Here is a 16,066-nt window from a genome sequence, read left to right as displayed (position 1 = left end):
AAAAAGGCACTTAATTATTGAGCCTTCTTCACCTTGCTGCCTGCCCATCTCAGACACTCTGTGAAGACGAAGGGACCAGGTGCAAAGGCTGACGATAGCTTCTTTGGTTGTCCACATCTTTTGACGCTCTTCTGGTGAACCTTCAGGAGCATGAGGCGGAATGGCCCTATCCCCTGCCTCATTTACATGCCTGCACCTGTTGCAAGTACAGAAACTCCACTCCCCCAAACCTTTTCGGGCAAGTTGTGGAAATCCCAGGGCAATGTAAAGGGGGAGGAAAACCGGCGTCACGGTCTGTTCCCCTTTTCCATTGTGTTGGGAAATTTCATCATTCCAGATAAATATTGGGGCAATTGTAAACACCTTTCGCTGTTATGAGCAATGCCATATTCCTCGAACATTACTCGAACAATAAACACTACCAAGATAGATAGTTTATCAGCTTCACTCGATTAGAACGTTGACCTGAAATGTCTTTCTATCAGTTGGTTGTACATCTCTTTAGTCAATATCAGGATATTGCCCCCGGAACAAGCTGTTGATGGTATGCTGCTCCATTTCTATCACACACATCCATTTCTCATTATTTTATATTTGCAGTGCCCAGTGAGTTATAAGATGATGAAGTATGCAGCAAACTTCAAATATTTTGCATCCCTTTATTGTGGCTACAGAATAAAGATATTCTAGTTATTTGTTTCAATAATCCTAATTCGCCTCCGTAATCGTGCCATTTGATGTTTATATGTTGATAATTATGCTCGGGTTCATTTTGTGATGTGCCTATAGGTGTCATGAGATCATTTTAACGTGTGCACTTTATCTCCCAACAGCTATCTTGCTGTCATTTATTCTCTTTGAATAATGCTGGAACTCATTGATTATTAATAATGACAGAATCATATGTAGAGCCAAAGAATTTAGCTAGAGTCAGCACATTATGTGAGTAGAATTGATATTAAGCATTTAATATTCCTGTGGTAGTCTGCCACATGCATTTCTATTGGATGTCTAGCTTGTGCATATAGCTTCTGCTACCTTCACAATAGGTTTTGTTTTGGAAAAATCTCTGAAGCTTGAAAAATGTGCCATTTTAGCGTTGATTACTTCATGTATACAGTTTGACATTTTGCTTTATTCAGTGATAAAATCTTGCCAGAAGCTTGTAAGGTCCCATGGTAAAACAAGCAAGCAAATCAGAGTGGCTGTGACTTCTACTGCTGTAACATGAGGAGTGGGATTTACAGAAGTATTGTTCCAATCCTGACCAGTTGCATCACCTACACCTGTGATGGTCGTTTTAAACTAAACCTCTTGATGCTTTGTGTCTCACATAAACCAAGATCATTATCTTTGAACTAAAAATCTTTTCACCCTGAAACATTCTTCCAAATACCTGCCTCCTCCATGCTTGGATTACTAGCTTCTCACTCTCTTCCCTAGAGAGAGAGAGAGAGCAATGGATGCAGCTTTCCCAAACGTTTTCCAGAATGGCAGTAAAGTACGCAGAGATTCTGAAAACGTTGTGAAAATTGTCCTCTAAATGTTGGAATAATTATGGCTGGAATATGCCTTAGAGTAAATCTCTGTAGCCACGCAGTTGACTAGCAACATGTTCAATGTTCAGCTCTTTAGCAACGTGTATTGGTTTTTCTTCAAGAACATCATTGTTCACACTTAAACTTTTACTGTCATATCTTTGTAAACTACAGATTGTTGTGCATTGGTACAGCTGTTTCTCTTTAGAGTTCTCATGCCTTGTGATACTCCATCGTGTGTCACCTTGTAGATATATTCCATTTCTAAGCAAATTTAGCTACTATGTTTTCATATAAGACAGCATGCTTTTTCCATTATAATTCACTTAAAGAGGCTTTTTTTCTACCATTAGCTGCAGTATCATGTCATTATTAAAATTATATACCACGCGCTCATTGTTGATTAGTGGTGGCAAGAGTAGTATTGTAATAGATACATTACTGGAGCAGCACTCATTTGTGGATAATGCTTAGACGAAAAGGGGATGGTATAGCAGAGAAGGACTGTGGTTCCTCTAAAGTTATGTTTTACCATTGGTGTTTGAATAACAACCATGGCTATAGGATTCTCACACGCTTGCCTTAATCTTAATTTGCTAAATCTAATCTCTCTATGCTCTTTAAAAAAAACCTCCATATTATTATTCAGATGTAGACTTTTCATAGAAATACATAGCAGTTACGACACAGAAGCGAGCCTTTTGGCCCAACCAGTCTATGTCGACGTTCACTCTCCATGCATGCAAACAATGCTATTCAGATTTAGTCCTTCATCCCCTTTTCCTTCATCAACCTATCCAATCTTGAATGTTGGAAGTAGTTTCTGCCTCAACCACGTTCTCCACAACTTTACAACTCTCTGTTTAAAAAAAAAAAAAAAAATGTTTCCCTTGCTCTTTGTTCTAAATCTCTTGCATTTAATCTTATTTCATTCTAGACCCAGTAACTACCAGAAACAGGTTGCTTCTATCTATCCTTCCCATCCTTTCTTAATTTTAAACTCTTCTGCCATATTCTACTCTCTGTTGTTCTAATGGAGGAAAAAAACAATTCTTCGTTTTCTCTCATCTTTGTTTAAAATCTAAAGTTTCAAAGTTTAAAAAAAAAGAAGTTTATATTGTGGTACTACATATTATTTATAGATGTTTTCTATCAAATGTATAACTGGCATTTGGAGATTTGATCATCAGAATAATATACAATCTTGTTCTTAATATGGTGATGATTAATTTTGTTACTTGATCATATTACTTAGTGTTTTGAATATCAATATTTAGAACTTGTTTCTAAAACTATTGGAAATAATTTTTGTAATAGAAAAAATAAAATTGTCTTTCAGGAACGAAGAGGTGGTTTGTACCAATAGCATTTCAAGATCAAGGTGGAAAAGAGTCATTGAAAAAGTAAGACTGAATCTTTGGACTCCCTTAATTGCAGTATATTTGAGACTTTTGGAACTTCTCTGGGGTTTATTACGGTGGAATGTAACATAGTTCACAGTTCACAAACGGTAAAACAGTGATATATGGAAACAGATAAAACGGCACCTTACTGTCATTAGGATATAGCCATGGGGAATAGTGGCTTCCCTTATGGGGAAAAATTAAGCTGTTAATTTTAAACAAAAGTATTCAACTTATTGTGGTAATTATTAATGAAAAATTAAGAGAAGTTTATAATGTGCAGTGGCAAGTTTGCATAGTTAGGCTGGGATGGATTTGCAATGCAAAGTTTTATTTTAATTTTACACCAGTTTTGAAGTAGTGTTTTTTGGGGGTAATTTTCAATTCACCGCTGGTGTGTAAAGCTGGCATTGCGGGTCGTGTGGCCATTGTAGGAGTTGCTCAATTTAAATTTCCATTGGAAAGTAATATTGGGCGGTTTCTATAACAGGTGCCTGACTCATAACAATGGTTGTACGCTCTGATGGTAATTTACCCTTAAATCTTACAATATGAAGCAACTTGTGATTTTACCAATGCGATTTTCCAGATCTTAAGCATATCAAATATAATGGATAACTGGTGGTGAATTAGAGGTTGTAAACTTAGTGATCAAATGGCATCATAAATGATGAGATTCAAATTCAAATGGTTTCTAAATGTTTTCTGAGTCTTGAGATTGCATTACATGAACTCACTCGCTGAAATCTGTTGTTTCCAATCTTTGTTTGGAAAGTTTTGGCATCTTTATGCTATTATATAATAAGAATGGGTTGTATCTTTGATTGGTATTACAAGGGAACAGTTTGGCAGTCGTGAATGTTCTAGTAGGCTTTTATGCTGAAATAGAGGAAGATTGTTAAAGCACATACCTTTAATACATTTTCTGTGCATAAAGCTGTGAAATCATTCACTACACCTAATAACATATGCTTCAGGAGAAGATACTTTTACATGTATGTTAGGAAACATTTCTCTTCTGCTTTTTATTGCTGATCATTTTTTCCTACCTGTGTAAAATGTATTAAGACACACTCCCATTAAGCACCATTGGCTAGTTGAGAATCTGGGCAGGAACTCTGGTCCCAAACTTATGCCAATTCTGGTCTGTTAACAGCCCAGGTTGATGTGTCTTTTACTTTTTTTAAACCTGCCCCCTTACCCCTGCTCTTGAGCCTGGCTTCCTTTCAATGCCTCCCTCGTAATGGCAAGGGCTAGATTGGAAAGGCACCGTGGGGAAATTGTAGACTTAATTCAGTGCCATAAAACTATTTGGCATAAGAGGTTGGAACCTCCAATTCACTGTACCAACACGCCACCCTAATTACATTTTTGTTTTGCATTGTCTGAATGGACAACTATTTCTATTCTATCCATTATTACATTCCGAGAGTGTACACTCACTCACTCTCTCATGATAGAGTTTTAAATATCAGTGTTGGGACGTCCGTGCTCTCAAAAGGGAACAAGTTTCCCTGCCTAAATTACACGCTTATTTGGAAAGCTGGACAGCATAATAAGCAACACAAATAATGGCTGTACATTGCTTTTATAAAAGTCCAGACTTGATGCAGGTCTCTACAAATGTTTCCATTAAAAAAATTAACTAAATTTAAGAAATTAAAATATAAATGTAGCGAACATGAAGGTATTTAAGGACACCCTCAAAGCCTCCTTGAAAAAGTGTAACATCCCCACCGACACCTGGGAATCCCTGGCCCAAGACCGCACAAAGTGAAGGAGAAGCATCCGGGAAGGCGCCGAACACCTCGAGTCTCTTCGCCGGGAGCAAGCGGAAGCCAAGCACAGGCAGCGCAAGGAGCACACGTCAACCCAAACACCCCACCCACCCGCCCCTTCAACCACCGTCTGCCCCACCTGTGACAGAGACTGTAGGTCCCGCATTGGACTCATCAGTCACCTGAGAACTCATTTTTAATGTGGAAGCAAGTCATCCTCGGTTCCGAGGGACTGCCTAAGGTTTAAGTGCATTTTAAACATGAAACTAAAATTTAGGTGGTTTTGTTTTATGAAAATTGGCAAGTTATTTGCTTGACAGGCATTCAGGTGTATGTTTCATTGTATGGTTATAAGAGCTGCAATTCTGGTTCATCCTAATAAAGGAAATAATTTCAGGTGCCTGTAAGTATTAATATCAGACTAGCTTTCAGAACAATGCACTTGTAAAATTATCTGTGTGCAAGTACTCCTTCAAATTTACAACTTTTACCTGACTGGGGAATTACATTTTGCACACTTAAAATCAAACACCAATAATGTAATTATCTAGGGAAAAAAGAAAATGTTAACTTTTTTTTTCTTGAAAATATAATATTGGATTATGACTTAAAATAACTACAATTAAAAAGTGATCTTCAAAGAGGTTTCACCTGAAGTATAGTTTTGTATTTAGTTTGCATGATTATATGCTCCTGTTTCCAAATGCATATTTATTTAATATGTTCACTTAAATTAATATGAATTATATGACATAATATTTAAGGTGTTTTCTGTATTTGTGCCATATAAAATTGTTGTTGAGTTTTGATTTTATGAGGGATTGAGCTTAATTTTGCAACAGTTAGTAGGGATGACATTTTCTTGGTCTTATTTCAAAATGGAGGCAACCTGGAGCCTCATAATGCATTTTTGTGAGTTACCACAGAGTAAATTGTCTTCTCATTTGCATACAAACCTTTTGACTGCAATCTCAAAGCTTTCAGCAAATTATAGCTGAGGCATTTTAAAGGTGAAAATGCTTTTTAAAGATAAAATTAAGTAGTTTATTACATTGCAATTCTTTGCCTAATATTTTGTGTTCTATCCTTTTGTGTCATGGCGAAATACAATTTGGCTTTGAACCTGCAGAATGTTTCTATTTTCCTCCTTCATTACAATCTGAAAAGTGGCTGTCAGTGCTATGAAAATATAAATACACACACACGCACATAATATTTTCTCCATAATCTTGCAGGGTAAATTTTCTGAGTTTTATCTCAATGAAAAAGCTAAAGCTTATTGTGATTAAGTTGAGCCTGGCTGCCAATTGCTGTTTTATATGTTTGTCTATCTCCTCTTCCTGATCTCTCAGGCTTTGGTTATGCAGTTTTCTCCCCTTTGATCTTCTCTTTCTCCGCCTTGATTTTACTCAGAAATGAAAGTTTCTGCATGTAATGGATTCTTGTAATGCAAACCAAAACATAAGCTTCTCACTGTCAGACTAAAATATATCTTGTGCCCATGGGCTTGCTCGAGCATAGCACGAAGGTCTGAATTCTGTCACTAAAGCATCTTGCATATTCAATTTGAAACTCTATGCTGATTTGTGCCTTGGCAGCTAACTGATGACAATAGGACAGAGTGTTCAAATCACCTTCTGGACTAGATTTGTCAAAAAATAGCATAATGAATAAATATCCACGTCAAACACGGTTTTTATTACCAGAACAGGACCAAATTTTAATCAGATTGGCTACATCTCAATACTTCTCTCAAATATTTTATTGTATTTTCATTCATGAACTGTGAATATTGCACATCTCCAATAATCATATAAATGAGTCAATTTTGTAAGTGATTACAGACTAAAATCAAAATGAATTAAAAAAAAATTCACAAATGGTGCGCATGTTTACGTGGTAAATGTTGAGCTTTTTTGCTGCATAATGCCAAGTCATTTGGCACAATGTCAGTATTCTTGAATTCTTGCTAATGGGCTGGTTAATTTGCAGTGTTGGTTTTGCTCCTTGATTGCATATCAGTTTCTTTTTTAAAAATTGCACCTTAAATGCACTGTGCCGTGGAATTGTAAAAAGCAGGCTTGTGCCTGCAATCCTCCCCTTTTTAAGTTCCTGACCACAAGACAATTTACTTCATAGAAGAACCAAGCAAATATTAGAAGTTTTTCCACAGGGAGTGAGAAAAAATGAAAAGGCGTGTCAAAGATAATTGGCAGAGGCCCAGGGTCAGGTTACCTTTGGCCTCTCAGCATGATTTAGTGTATAAAATGGAATTGTAAAAAACAGGCCTGTGCCTGTAACCCTCCCCTTTTTAATTCAGAAGCAACTTCTTTACCCAAAGAGTGGTGAGAATGTGGAACTCGCTACCACAGGGAGTGGTTGAAGCGAATAGTATAGATGGATTTAAGGGGAGGCTAGATGAGCATATGAGGGAGAAGGGAATCGAGGGTTATGCTGATAGATTTAGATGAGGAAAGACGGGAGGAGGCTCGAGTGGAGCATAAACGCCGGCATGGACTGGTTGGGCCGAATGGCCTGTTTCTGTGCCGTATATCCTATGTAATCCTATGTAGAATGGGGAGAAGCAAATGGAGCAAATAGCTTGAAAAACAGAGGGGGCTGAAAATTCAGTAGGGTTAGCGCCCATTTTGCGGCGCTAGAGGGCCTAGCGCCGCAATGATAGCCGTTTCTGAAATTCACTTCGGCGCTGCCATCGGCGTTAGCCGGTTGCGCTGCGCCGGCACCGATGACGTCATCGGTGTGCGCAGCGTCCCGGTTGCCGTGGCAACGTGCCCGAACGCTGAAATTCAGTTGCGGCCGCCTCGCCCGTGGCAGCCGCAACTAAGACTCTGGCAACCGAGTCTTACACAAGTTAGCGCCGGCGCATTAAGGTCGCGCGGCGGCCGGCCGCTTTCCCGCCGGCCGCCTGCCCGCACCTCCCTCCCCGGACTCCTCCACCCCCCCCCCGCGGAACAGATGCGTCTGGCCTGCAAGCCCGGCACTTGTCCGAGGTGCCGGGCTCATTTTTGAAAAAATCAAACGGCCAGCGATCGGGTGAAGGCAGCGCCTCCTTAACGGGAGGAGGAGGCCTGCACTTCCCCAGCCTGCCGCACCGCATCGGGTGCCGCAGCGCCGGATTAGCGCCGCAATGCGGCACTCAGCGCCCATTGGGAGGCACTCACGCCCGCCAGTAGCGCCGGCAGCCGTCTGGGCGCGGCGCTACTGAATTTTTGGCGCGCGCAAGGGAATTAGCGCCGGCGCTAAATTTCCGGCGCTAAAGCCCTGGCGCGGCGTCAACTCAATTTCTAGGCCAGGGAGTTTAACCCGACGTGTAGTTTCAGAAGAGAAAATAAACAATGTACTTGGTTGTCAAAAATTGTGACTTCTGTAAGATCACTGGATGGAACTTAGCCAAAACCCGACAATTTGATAAGTATTGCTCATCTGGAATCTTAATGTGATTGCACAATTATAGTGTTCAAGGAAAAAAAGTTTTCTTTGCGATTGTTAAATAATTTACTAAAGAAAATTTTTAAAAAAGGTCGTTGTGAAGGAGATCCCAACTGTACCAAATGAGAAGTGAATGGAACATTCAGAGCAGCTGAGAGCATTCTAGCAGAACAAAGCTTTGATGTGAATATTCAGTGTGATTTTGTAATCTTTATAAAAATTGAGTCCTTCATCTTTGTAAAGTATAATAAAGTTAAGTACTGTATATTTGACAGGTACATAACAATTTAGTAGCAAATTGCATAGGATAACTAAAGAGTGTGCAGTCATCACATCACTACTGAATGTGAACCAAAATGTTCTGAAGCACTGGACCGCACTGCCTGAAAAGGTGGTGGAAGCAGATTCAATAGTAACACTCAAAAAGGAATTGAATAAATACTTGAAATGGGGGGGGGGGGCAGAAATTGCAGGACTATGGGGACAGAGCAGGGGAGTGGAAGTAATTGGATAGCTCTTTCAAAGAGCCGGCACAGGCACGATGGGCAGAATGGCCTCCTGTGCTGTATGATTCTATGACGCGATGGCATCCCCAGATTAATGCTGTTATTAGGTCTGTTTCTCCACAATGCAACAGCGCATGGCTTAGAAAATTTGGTTGAGGATTGCACTTAGCAATAAAATATTGACTGTTTAAAATGGGTTTGAATTTCTCTTTTAAACTCAAGTTTTCTTGCATATTTACACTTCCTATGTTGATATTACATGTACTGGGTATACGAATGCATTATGTTCAGAAGATTAATGAGGGGAACCAGTAACTGATGACACTGTCAAAGTTAATTATCTTCACACATATGAAACAGTAGGGGCATCTAGATCAAGGATTGTCTAAATCCCTGTCATTTACTGGAAGCATCTGGACAAGCATAATTTTGACATTCTTTCAGTGCTCCTAATTTGCTTTTGAGATTCCATATTTCTAAAATTATGCTTTGAGGTTCCATCTATGTTTGGCTGTGAATATATTCTTTCTCAGTTCGTATATTTCCTTTACCCCCCTGGATCTTATCTGTAAGTTGTTTTTATCTGATGAAATGTGACGGCTCAGTTCATGTTCCAGACATGTTTGAGAGGATGTTTGTCTGTCTTCTGAAACAAGAGGATGAACTTAATAGCCCCAATATAGGGGGGGGGGGACATTTTGACTTTGGGAAACCCGGAAGAATGAGTTTCCTTCGGGTCCTGCCAAATTTAATGGCAGGACCTGATTAACAATCTTTGTCTCCGTTTCATGTCCGCAGCCAGTCAGACTGAGAGGCTGGCTGGCTGTTGGGCGGGTAGGCCTTTGGCACCAGGCCGCAGCCAGGAAGTGGAGACGAAGGTTGGAAAGAATTGAAAAGCCGGGTTTGGTGGGGGCGTGGGGGGGGGGTGCGGAATTGGAGGCTGGGGGAGGAGTGTTGGGTAGATCGGAAGGGACGGCTGGTGTGTGGGGAACGAGGAGACCGGAAAGGCTGGGTCATTGGGAGATCATGGCTTTGGGGGTGGGGTGTCTGATCCGATGGAGTGGGAAGCAGGTTACCTTGGTAGGGCGGTGGGGGAAAGTCCTGCACCTCCTGGCCCACAAGCAGTGCTGGAAAGGCACTTGCCTCTTCCATGCAGCAGTCCTCGTCTCCTCTTAGCTGCCAGTTTTCCCATAGCCGGTTAGCAGCCGTGCAGCCTCAATAAAATATTTAAATGAGCGACCCACCTCCTGGGAAGTGGGTTGGTCGCCCACCCCCATCCCCATCCCACCTCCGTTAAAACTGGAAGTGAGCGTTTTTGAGGCGGTTTGGGTTCAGGTTTGAGATTTCTAGCATTTTTACATCCCACCCGATCCAAACCCATCTGTTTTTGGGGGGTTAAAATTCCTCTCACTGAATCAATAATACCACAATGCATTTTCCCCAAATCAATATAAAACCATTATTTAAAAAAATAACTAAAATACTTTTTAACTATTGATACAGGTCTAAAATATCAGGGGGCTGGATTTTGTCATTGGGGTGGGACTGCTGGTTTTTGGGTTTTAGTCCCGCCCTCAATGACGACCGGCCAACCCACGCTATTTTCCCTTGATTGACCTTGCGGGCTTAGCCGGCCATTTAAGGGAAAGCCGGTGATAGAGGACGTCAGCGTATGACGTTTCATCTGTCAAAAATTTTTGACAGATGAATTGTCAGCGTTTGACATCTTAGAGAAGCTGTCAAACACTGACATTCTCTGTTCTTTGGTGAGTCCTTGCACAAAGACTCACCAAAACCTCTTTCCTCAGCAGAAATCAGATGGCTGCTGCATCTGAGAATTCTGTCATCTCTGCCGTTGAGATGAGGCACCTCCGGATCCCCAAGGGTTGAAGCCTGCATGAAGAAACAAAGGTAAGTAAACTTTTTCTAACACTTTACACTCACCTCTCATACTTACCTCTCCACATTTGCACCCATCACTCACCTCCACAGCACATATTTTGACCCCTCTCACCCCCGCAGACCCATTGCTCGCCTCGCTGACCCTGGCGAGGTTCACAGCCGTCGGGAAGCCCGCACTTGCAGGGGCAGAATGGGGAAAAGCCTCAAATGGCTATAATCCCCTTCCCACCTTGAGGAGACGGGTCCCTGCCTCCCGGGAAGATGGCACGGAGGCGGGTTGGGAGCGGGTTTGGGTTCCATTTTCCCGGCAGTCCCGCCTCCCCAGGGCTGGCAAAATTCCCCCCTGGTTGTCTGTAGTAGCATTTTAGTTCTTCAAAATTTAAATTCCTTCAGATATCCTACTCTGAGACCCCAGAAAAAAAATGTGTGACCCCTTAATGTGCAGTACAATGATGCAGTGTTTGATGGTGTGTATAAATAAAAAGCGAGTGCGTTTAACCATATTCAATGAACTTACCACTTACAATGGTGTTCTGGCCTTTGTGGAGAGGGTTCAGACCTGGTTAGTTCCTGCACAGCCAGAAACAGTCACTTGGGGAAACTGCTGATCAGTAATTTTGGCACCCACAATAAAGTGGCAATTCAGTGATCGTATAAGTAAATTAAAGATTATTTTTTTAAACAGTGGTGGCAGCTGATAAAATTGTTAATACAACAAATAAGCTTTTTATTCTTTGTAAATCAGATGGAATATTGCAAGGCACTTCACCTATGAACCAGCTCTTTTTTAGCCCCAGAATTATATTGGTTTATCGTATCCCTGGGATGAGAGGGTTGTCCGATGAGGAGAGATTGAGTAGATTGGGCCGATACTCTCTGGAGTTTAGAAGAATGAGAGGTGATCACATTGAAACATATAAGATTCTGAGGGGGATTGACAGGGTAGATGCTGAGAGGTTGTTTCCCCTGCCTGGGGAGTCTAGAACTAGGGGGCATAGTCTCAGAATAAGGGGTCGGCCATTTAAGACTGAGATGAGGAGGAATTTCTTCACTCAGAGGGTTGTGAATCTTTGGAATTCTCTACCCCAAAGGGCTGAGTCGTTGAGTATATTCAATGCAGAGATCGATAGATTTTTGGACTCTAGGGGTATCGAGGGATATGCAGATCGGGCGGGAAAGTGGATGTGAGGTCGAAGATCAGCCATGATCTTATTGAATGGCAGAACAGGCTCGAGGGACTGAATGGCCTACTCCTGCACCTAATTCTTGTGTTCTTTTTATTTTTCTAGGCTGTGTTTGTATTATTGAAATTAGTAATGAAGGTCACTGGGAGGAAATGGTTTGCACCTTTTTGATTGACCTCCAGTTTCTTAACAAATTTCAAAATCTAACCCCATGTGGTTAATTCTGTTTGCTGCCTTATGAAATATCCAGACTGCTGTCAGAGCAAAACCATGTGCAACAGCTACGGGTGGGCTAGCTCTATGGGAGATTGCGCGAGTGTCCCCGTGAATGGTTCCATCGTGTTGTATTATCAGCGCTCCCCCCCACTCTTTCCATGAGAACCCTGCACCCTTTGGGGCAGCCAGCCCACCTCCGGCAACAACTAAACTTTAACATAGATTACTATTTTTATTTAATATAGAAGAACTGTTGTGTGTTTCTCTCCCAATTACTCTTACAGACTCTACTCTTAGTCCCATATGCCTGATTTCTAATCTATTGATTCCCAATATCCAAACCTGACACTATAATTTATTCTATGCTGGTGCTTGCTGATCAAATGTGTCTGAATTTCCCTGAAGACAACTACAAAGGATATCGGATATATTATAACCCTCATGTTCCTGTTTAAATTTAAATTTAGTTAAAGGATTCCGTAACAATCGTAGCAATTGTATTGGTGGAGAAAAGCTTTACCCCTTTTTTTCATTTACTTATAACTGCTAAATTAATCGATGTGTTGTAGAATACCTTTTATTTGGTTCTATGTTTTTAGTTATGGCTTGTTCCCAAAGATAGATCCAGATGGGATGAATCCTAGGTTACTGAGGGTCGTAAGGGTGGAAATTGCATAGGCTCTGGCCACAATCTTCCAATCCTCCTTGGATATGGGGGTGGTGCCGGATGTCTGTAGGATTGCAAATGTTACACCCCTGTTTAAAAAAAGGGGAGTGGGATTGATATGCCATCAATGACTCAAAGACAAGGATTCAACTGAAGGCTTTTAATCACGAAGAACATAGCAGCATAGCAGGTCTTCCCACATCGGGTTCATCTGGTAGTGAGTGACTCATACAGCTCCTGAGACCTTTATATGGCAAAAGACAGGGGCGTAGCCAATACACACAATAGGAACAAAAGGGTGTGGTTCACACAATACAAGCAGGTAAAATACAAGCAGGTCTGATGAAGGCATATTTCATCACATTCACCCCTTCACAGAAACCGCACAGTGCAGATAGAGGCCATTTCGGCCCATCGAGCCTGCACCGACACATATCCCACCCGATCCCCGTAACCCCTACACCAACACATATCCCACCCTATCCCCGTAACCCCACATATTTTAATCTTCCTAACACTAATGGTCAATTTATCATGGCCAATCAACCTAACCCACACATCTTTGGACTGTGGGAGGAAACCGGAGCACCCGGAGAAAACCCACGCAAACACGGGGAGAATGTGCAAACTCCACACAGACAGTCACCCGAGGCCGGATTCGAACTCGGGTCCCTGGCGCTGTGAGGCAACAGTGCTAACCACTATACCACCGTGCTGCCCTTCTACAGATTTAGTCTGTCCGGGGGTGTGATAGTCCTTCCTGAATGTCGCAACAGTACCTCGGGTTCCGACCGGGAGTCTGTGGTGCCCTCCTGGGCATACCCATGTGCCGGGGGTGTTGCAGGTACTTCTGGGGGTGGTGAGGATACCTCTGGGGATGGTGGAGGTTCTTCTGGGGGTGGTGGTGATGGGTCGTCGTCGTCGCTTCCTGCCGAGGCGAGGTCCTTTATGGACACGGTGTCTTCACGCCCGTCAGCGTGCTTGATGTACGCGTACTGTGGGTTTGCGTGGAGTAGGTGTACTGCCTCCACGAGGGGATCCGTTTTGTGGCCCCTCACATGCTTCCGTAACAGGACTGTCCCTGGGGTGGAGAGCCACGAGGGTAGGGATACTCCTGAGGTTGATTTGCGGGGAAAAACAAACATCTTCTCGTGAGGGGTGGCGTTAGTAGCAGTACACAGTAGCGACCTTATCGAGTGGAGTACATCTGGGAGGACCTCCTGCCAGCGGGAGGTGGGGAGGCCTTTAGACCTTAGTGCTAAGGTGACCGCCTTCCACACTGTCGCGTTCTCCCTCTCCACTTGCCCATTACCCCGGGGGTTATAACTAGTGGTCCGACTCGTGGCTATCCCCTTTGACAGCAGGTATTGGCGCAGTTCATCGCTCATGAACGACGCCCCCCCTGTCAGTGTGGATGTAGTTAGGCATGCCGAACGTGCAAAACAGGTTGCCGAGGCACTTGATGACCGTGGCACTGGTCATATCTGGGCAGGGGTAGGCGAATGGGAAGCGGGAGTACTCGTCCACAATGTTGAGAAAGTACACATTGCGGTCGGTGGAGGGGAGTGGTCCCTTGAAATCTAAGCTCAGGCGCTCGAATGGCCGTGTAGCTTTGATCAGGTGGGCTCGGTCGGGTCTGAAAAAACGGGGCTTGCATTCCGCACAGGTGCGGCAGTCCCTGGTCATAGACCGGACCTCCTCGATGGAATAGGGCAGGTTACGGGATTTTATAAAGTGGAATAGCCGGGTGACCCCCGGGTGGCAGAGGCCATTGTGGAGGCCCTGTAGCCTGTCCCCCTGGATGCTGGCACACATCCCTCGTGATAGGGCGTCGGGGGATTCGTTGAGGGCCCCCGGCCTATATATTATGTCGTACTCAAACGTGGAGAGTTCGATCCGCCACCTGAGAATTTTGTCGTTCTTGATCTTCCCCCTCTGTTTGTTGTTAAACATGAAGGCTACCGACCGCTGGTTGGTAAGCAGGGTGAAGCGTTTGCCGGCTAGGTAGTGCCTCCAGTGCCGCACTGCCTCCACTATGGCCTGGGCCTCCTTCTCTACCGAGGAGTGCCTGATCTCGGGCCCTTAGAGGGTTCTTGAGAAAAAGGCTACGGGCCGCCCATCCTGGTTGAGGGTGGCTGCTAAAGCGAAGTCGGACGCATCGCTTTCGACCTGGAAAGGGATGTTTTCGTCCACTGCCCGCAGCGCGGCCTTCTCAATGTCGTGTTTAATGCTGTTGAAGGCGGCGTGGGCCTCGGCTGTGAGCGGGAAGGACATTGATTTCAGGAGGGGATGGGCCTTGTCGGAATAATTGGGGACCCATTGGGCGTAATAGGAGAAGAACCCCAGGCACCTTTTCAGGGCCTTGGGAGTGTTTGGTAGGGGTAGCTCCCATAGGGGGCGCAATCGGTCGGGGTCCGGACCGATTTCCCCGTTTTCCACCACGCAGCCCAGGATACAGAGGCGCGTGGTGCTAAAGACACATTTATCCTCGTTGTAGGTGAGATTGAGTCTGAGGGCGGTTTTCAGAAATCTCGTGAGGTTCGAGTCGTGGTCTTGCTGGTCATGGCCGCAGATGGTGACGTTGTCTAGGTATGGGTAGGTGGCTGTTAACTGGTTCTCATCGACCATGCGGTCCATCTCCCGCTGGGAGACCGAGACCCCGTTCGTTACCCCAAAGGGGACTCTGAGGAAGTGGTAGAGACATCCGTTCGCCTCGAAGGCGGTGTATGGACGGTCCTCCGGCCTAATGGGGAGCTGGTGGTATGCCGATTTTAGGTCGATGGTGGAAAACACCCGGTATTGCGCGATTTGGTTAACCATATCCGCTATGCGGGGCAGAGGGTAGGCGTCTAGCTGGGTGTATAGATTAACCGTCTGGCTATAATCTATCACCATCCGCTTCTTTTCGCTACCCTTAACTACTACTACCTGGGCGCGCCACGGGCTGGTACTGCATTCGATGATACCCTCCCGCTTGAGTCTTTCTACTTCCGACGCAATGAACCGTCTATCCTCCCAGCTGTACCGCCTACTCTTGGTCGCTATGGGTCGACAGTTGGGTGCGAGGTTGGCGAACAGAGAGGGCGGCTTGACCTTCAGGGTAGCCAGACCGCACACTGTGAGGGGCGGCTGGGACCCACCGTAGGTAAACGTGATACTTTGGTGGTGGCACTGGAAGTCCAGACCCACGATCACGCTCACACAGAGATCTGGCATTATCAATAGTTTAAAATCTCTGTAATCATTGCCTTTTACCGACAACATAACCGCGCAGAAACCTGTAATTTTTGAGGTATGAGTCTTATCGGCCATGGCGATTTTGCCCTGTGTGGGGACTATCGTTAGAGAAAGTCGTTTTACCAGGCTAGGATGAATAAAGCTTTTGGTGCTCCCGCAGTCAATCAAGCATTTAACCTTGTTCC

General features: G+C 43.9%; 1 protein-coding gene across 5 annotated transcripts in view; it reads left to right on the top strand.

The window, feature by feature from the left end:
* Positions 1 to 16,066, top strand: part of unc13c (unc-13 homolog C (C. elegans)) — a 794,870-nt gene that overhangs the window by 208,984 nt on the left and 569,820 nt on the right. For all 5 annotated transcript variants that reach the window (XM_085968794.1, XM_085968796.1, XM_085968795.1 and 2 more), the window contains one exon: positions 2,878 to 2,941. In XM_085968794.1, the coding sequence (XP_085824920.1) occupies positions 2,878 to 2,941 (64 nt within the window). The remainder of the gene's footprint in view (positions 1 to 2,877; positions 2,942 to 16,066) is intronic.

Source organism: Somniosus microcephalus, chromosome 27 (genome assembly GCF_052327205.1).
Source record: "Somniosus microcephalus isolate GS21.2 chromosome 27, FLI_Smic_1.0, whole genome shotgun sequence".
Taxonomy (NCBI): domain Eukaryota; kingdom Metazoa; phylum Chordata; class Chondrichthyes; order Squaliformes; family Somniosidae; genus Somniosus; species Somniosus microcephalus.
Note: the sequence above shows the minus strand (reverse complement) of the source record. Positions and strands in the feature narration are given on the sequence as shown.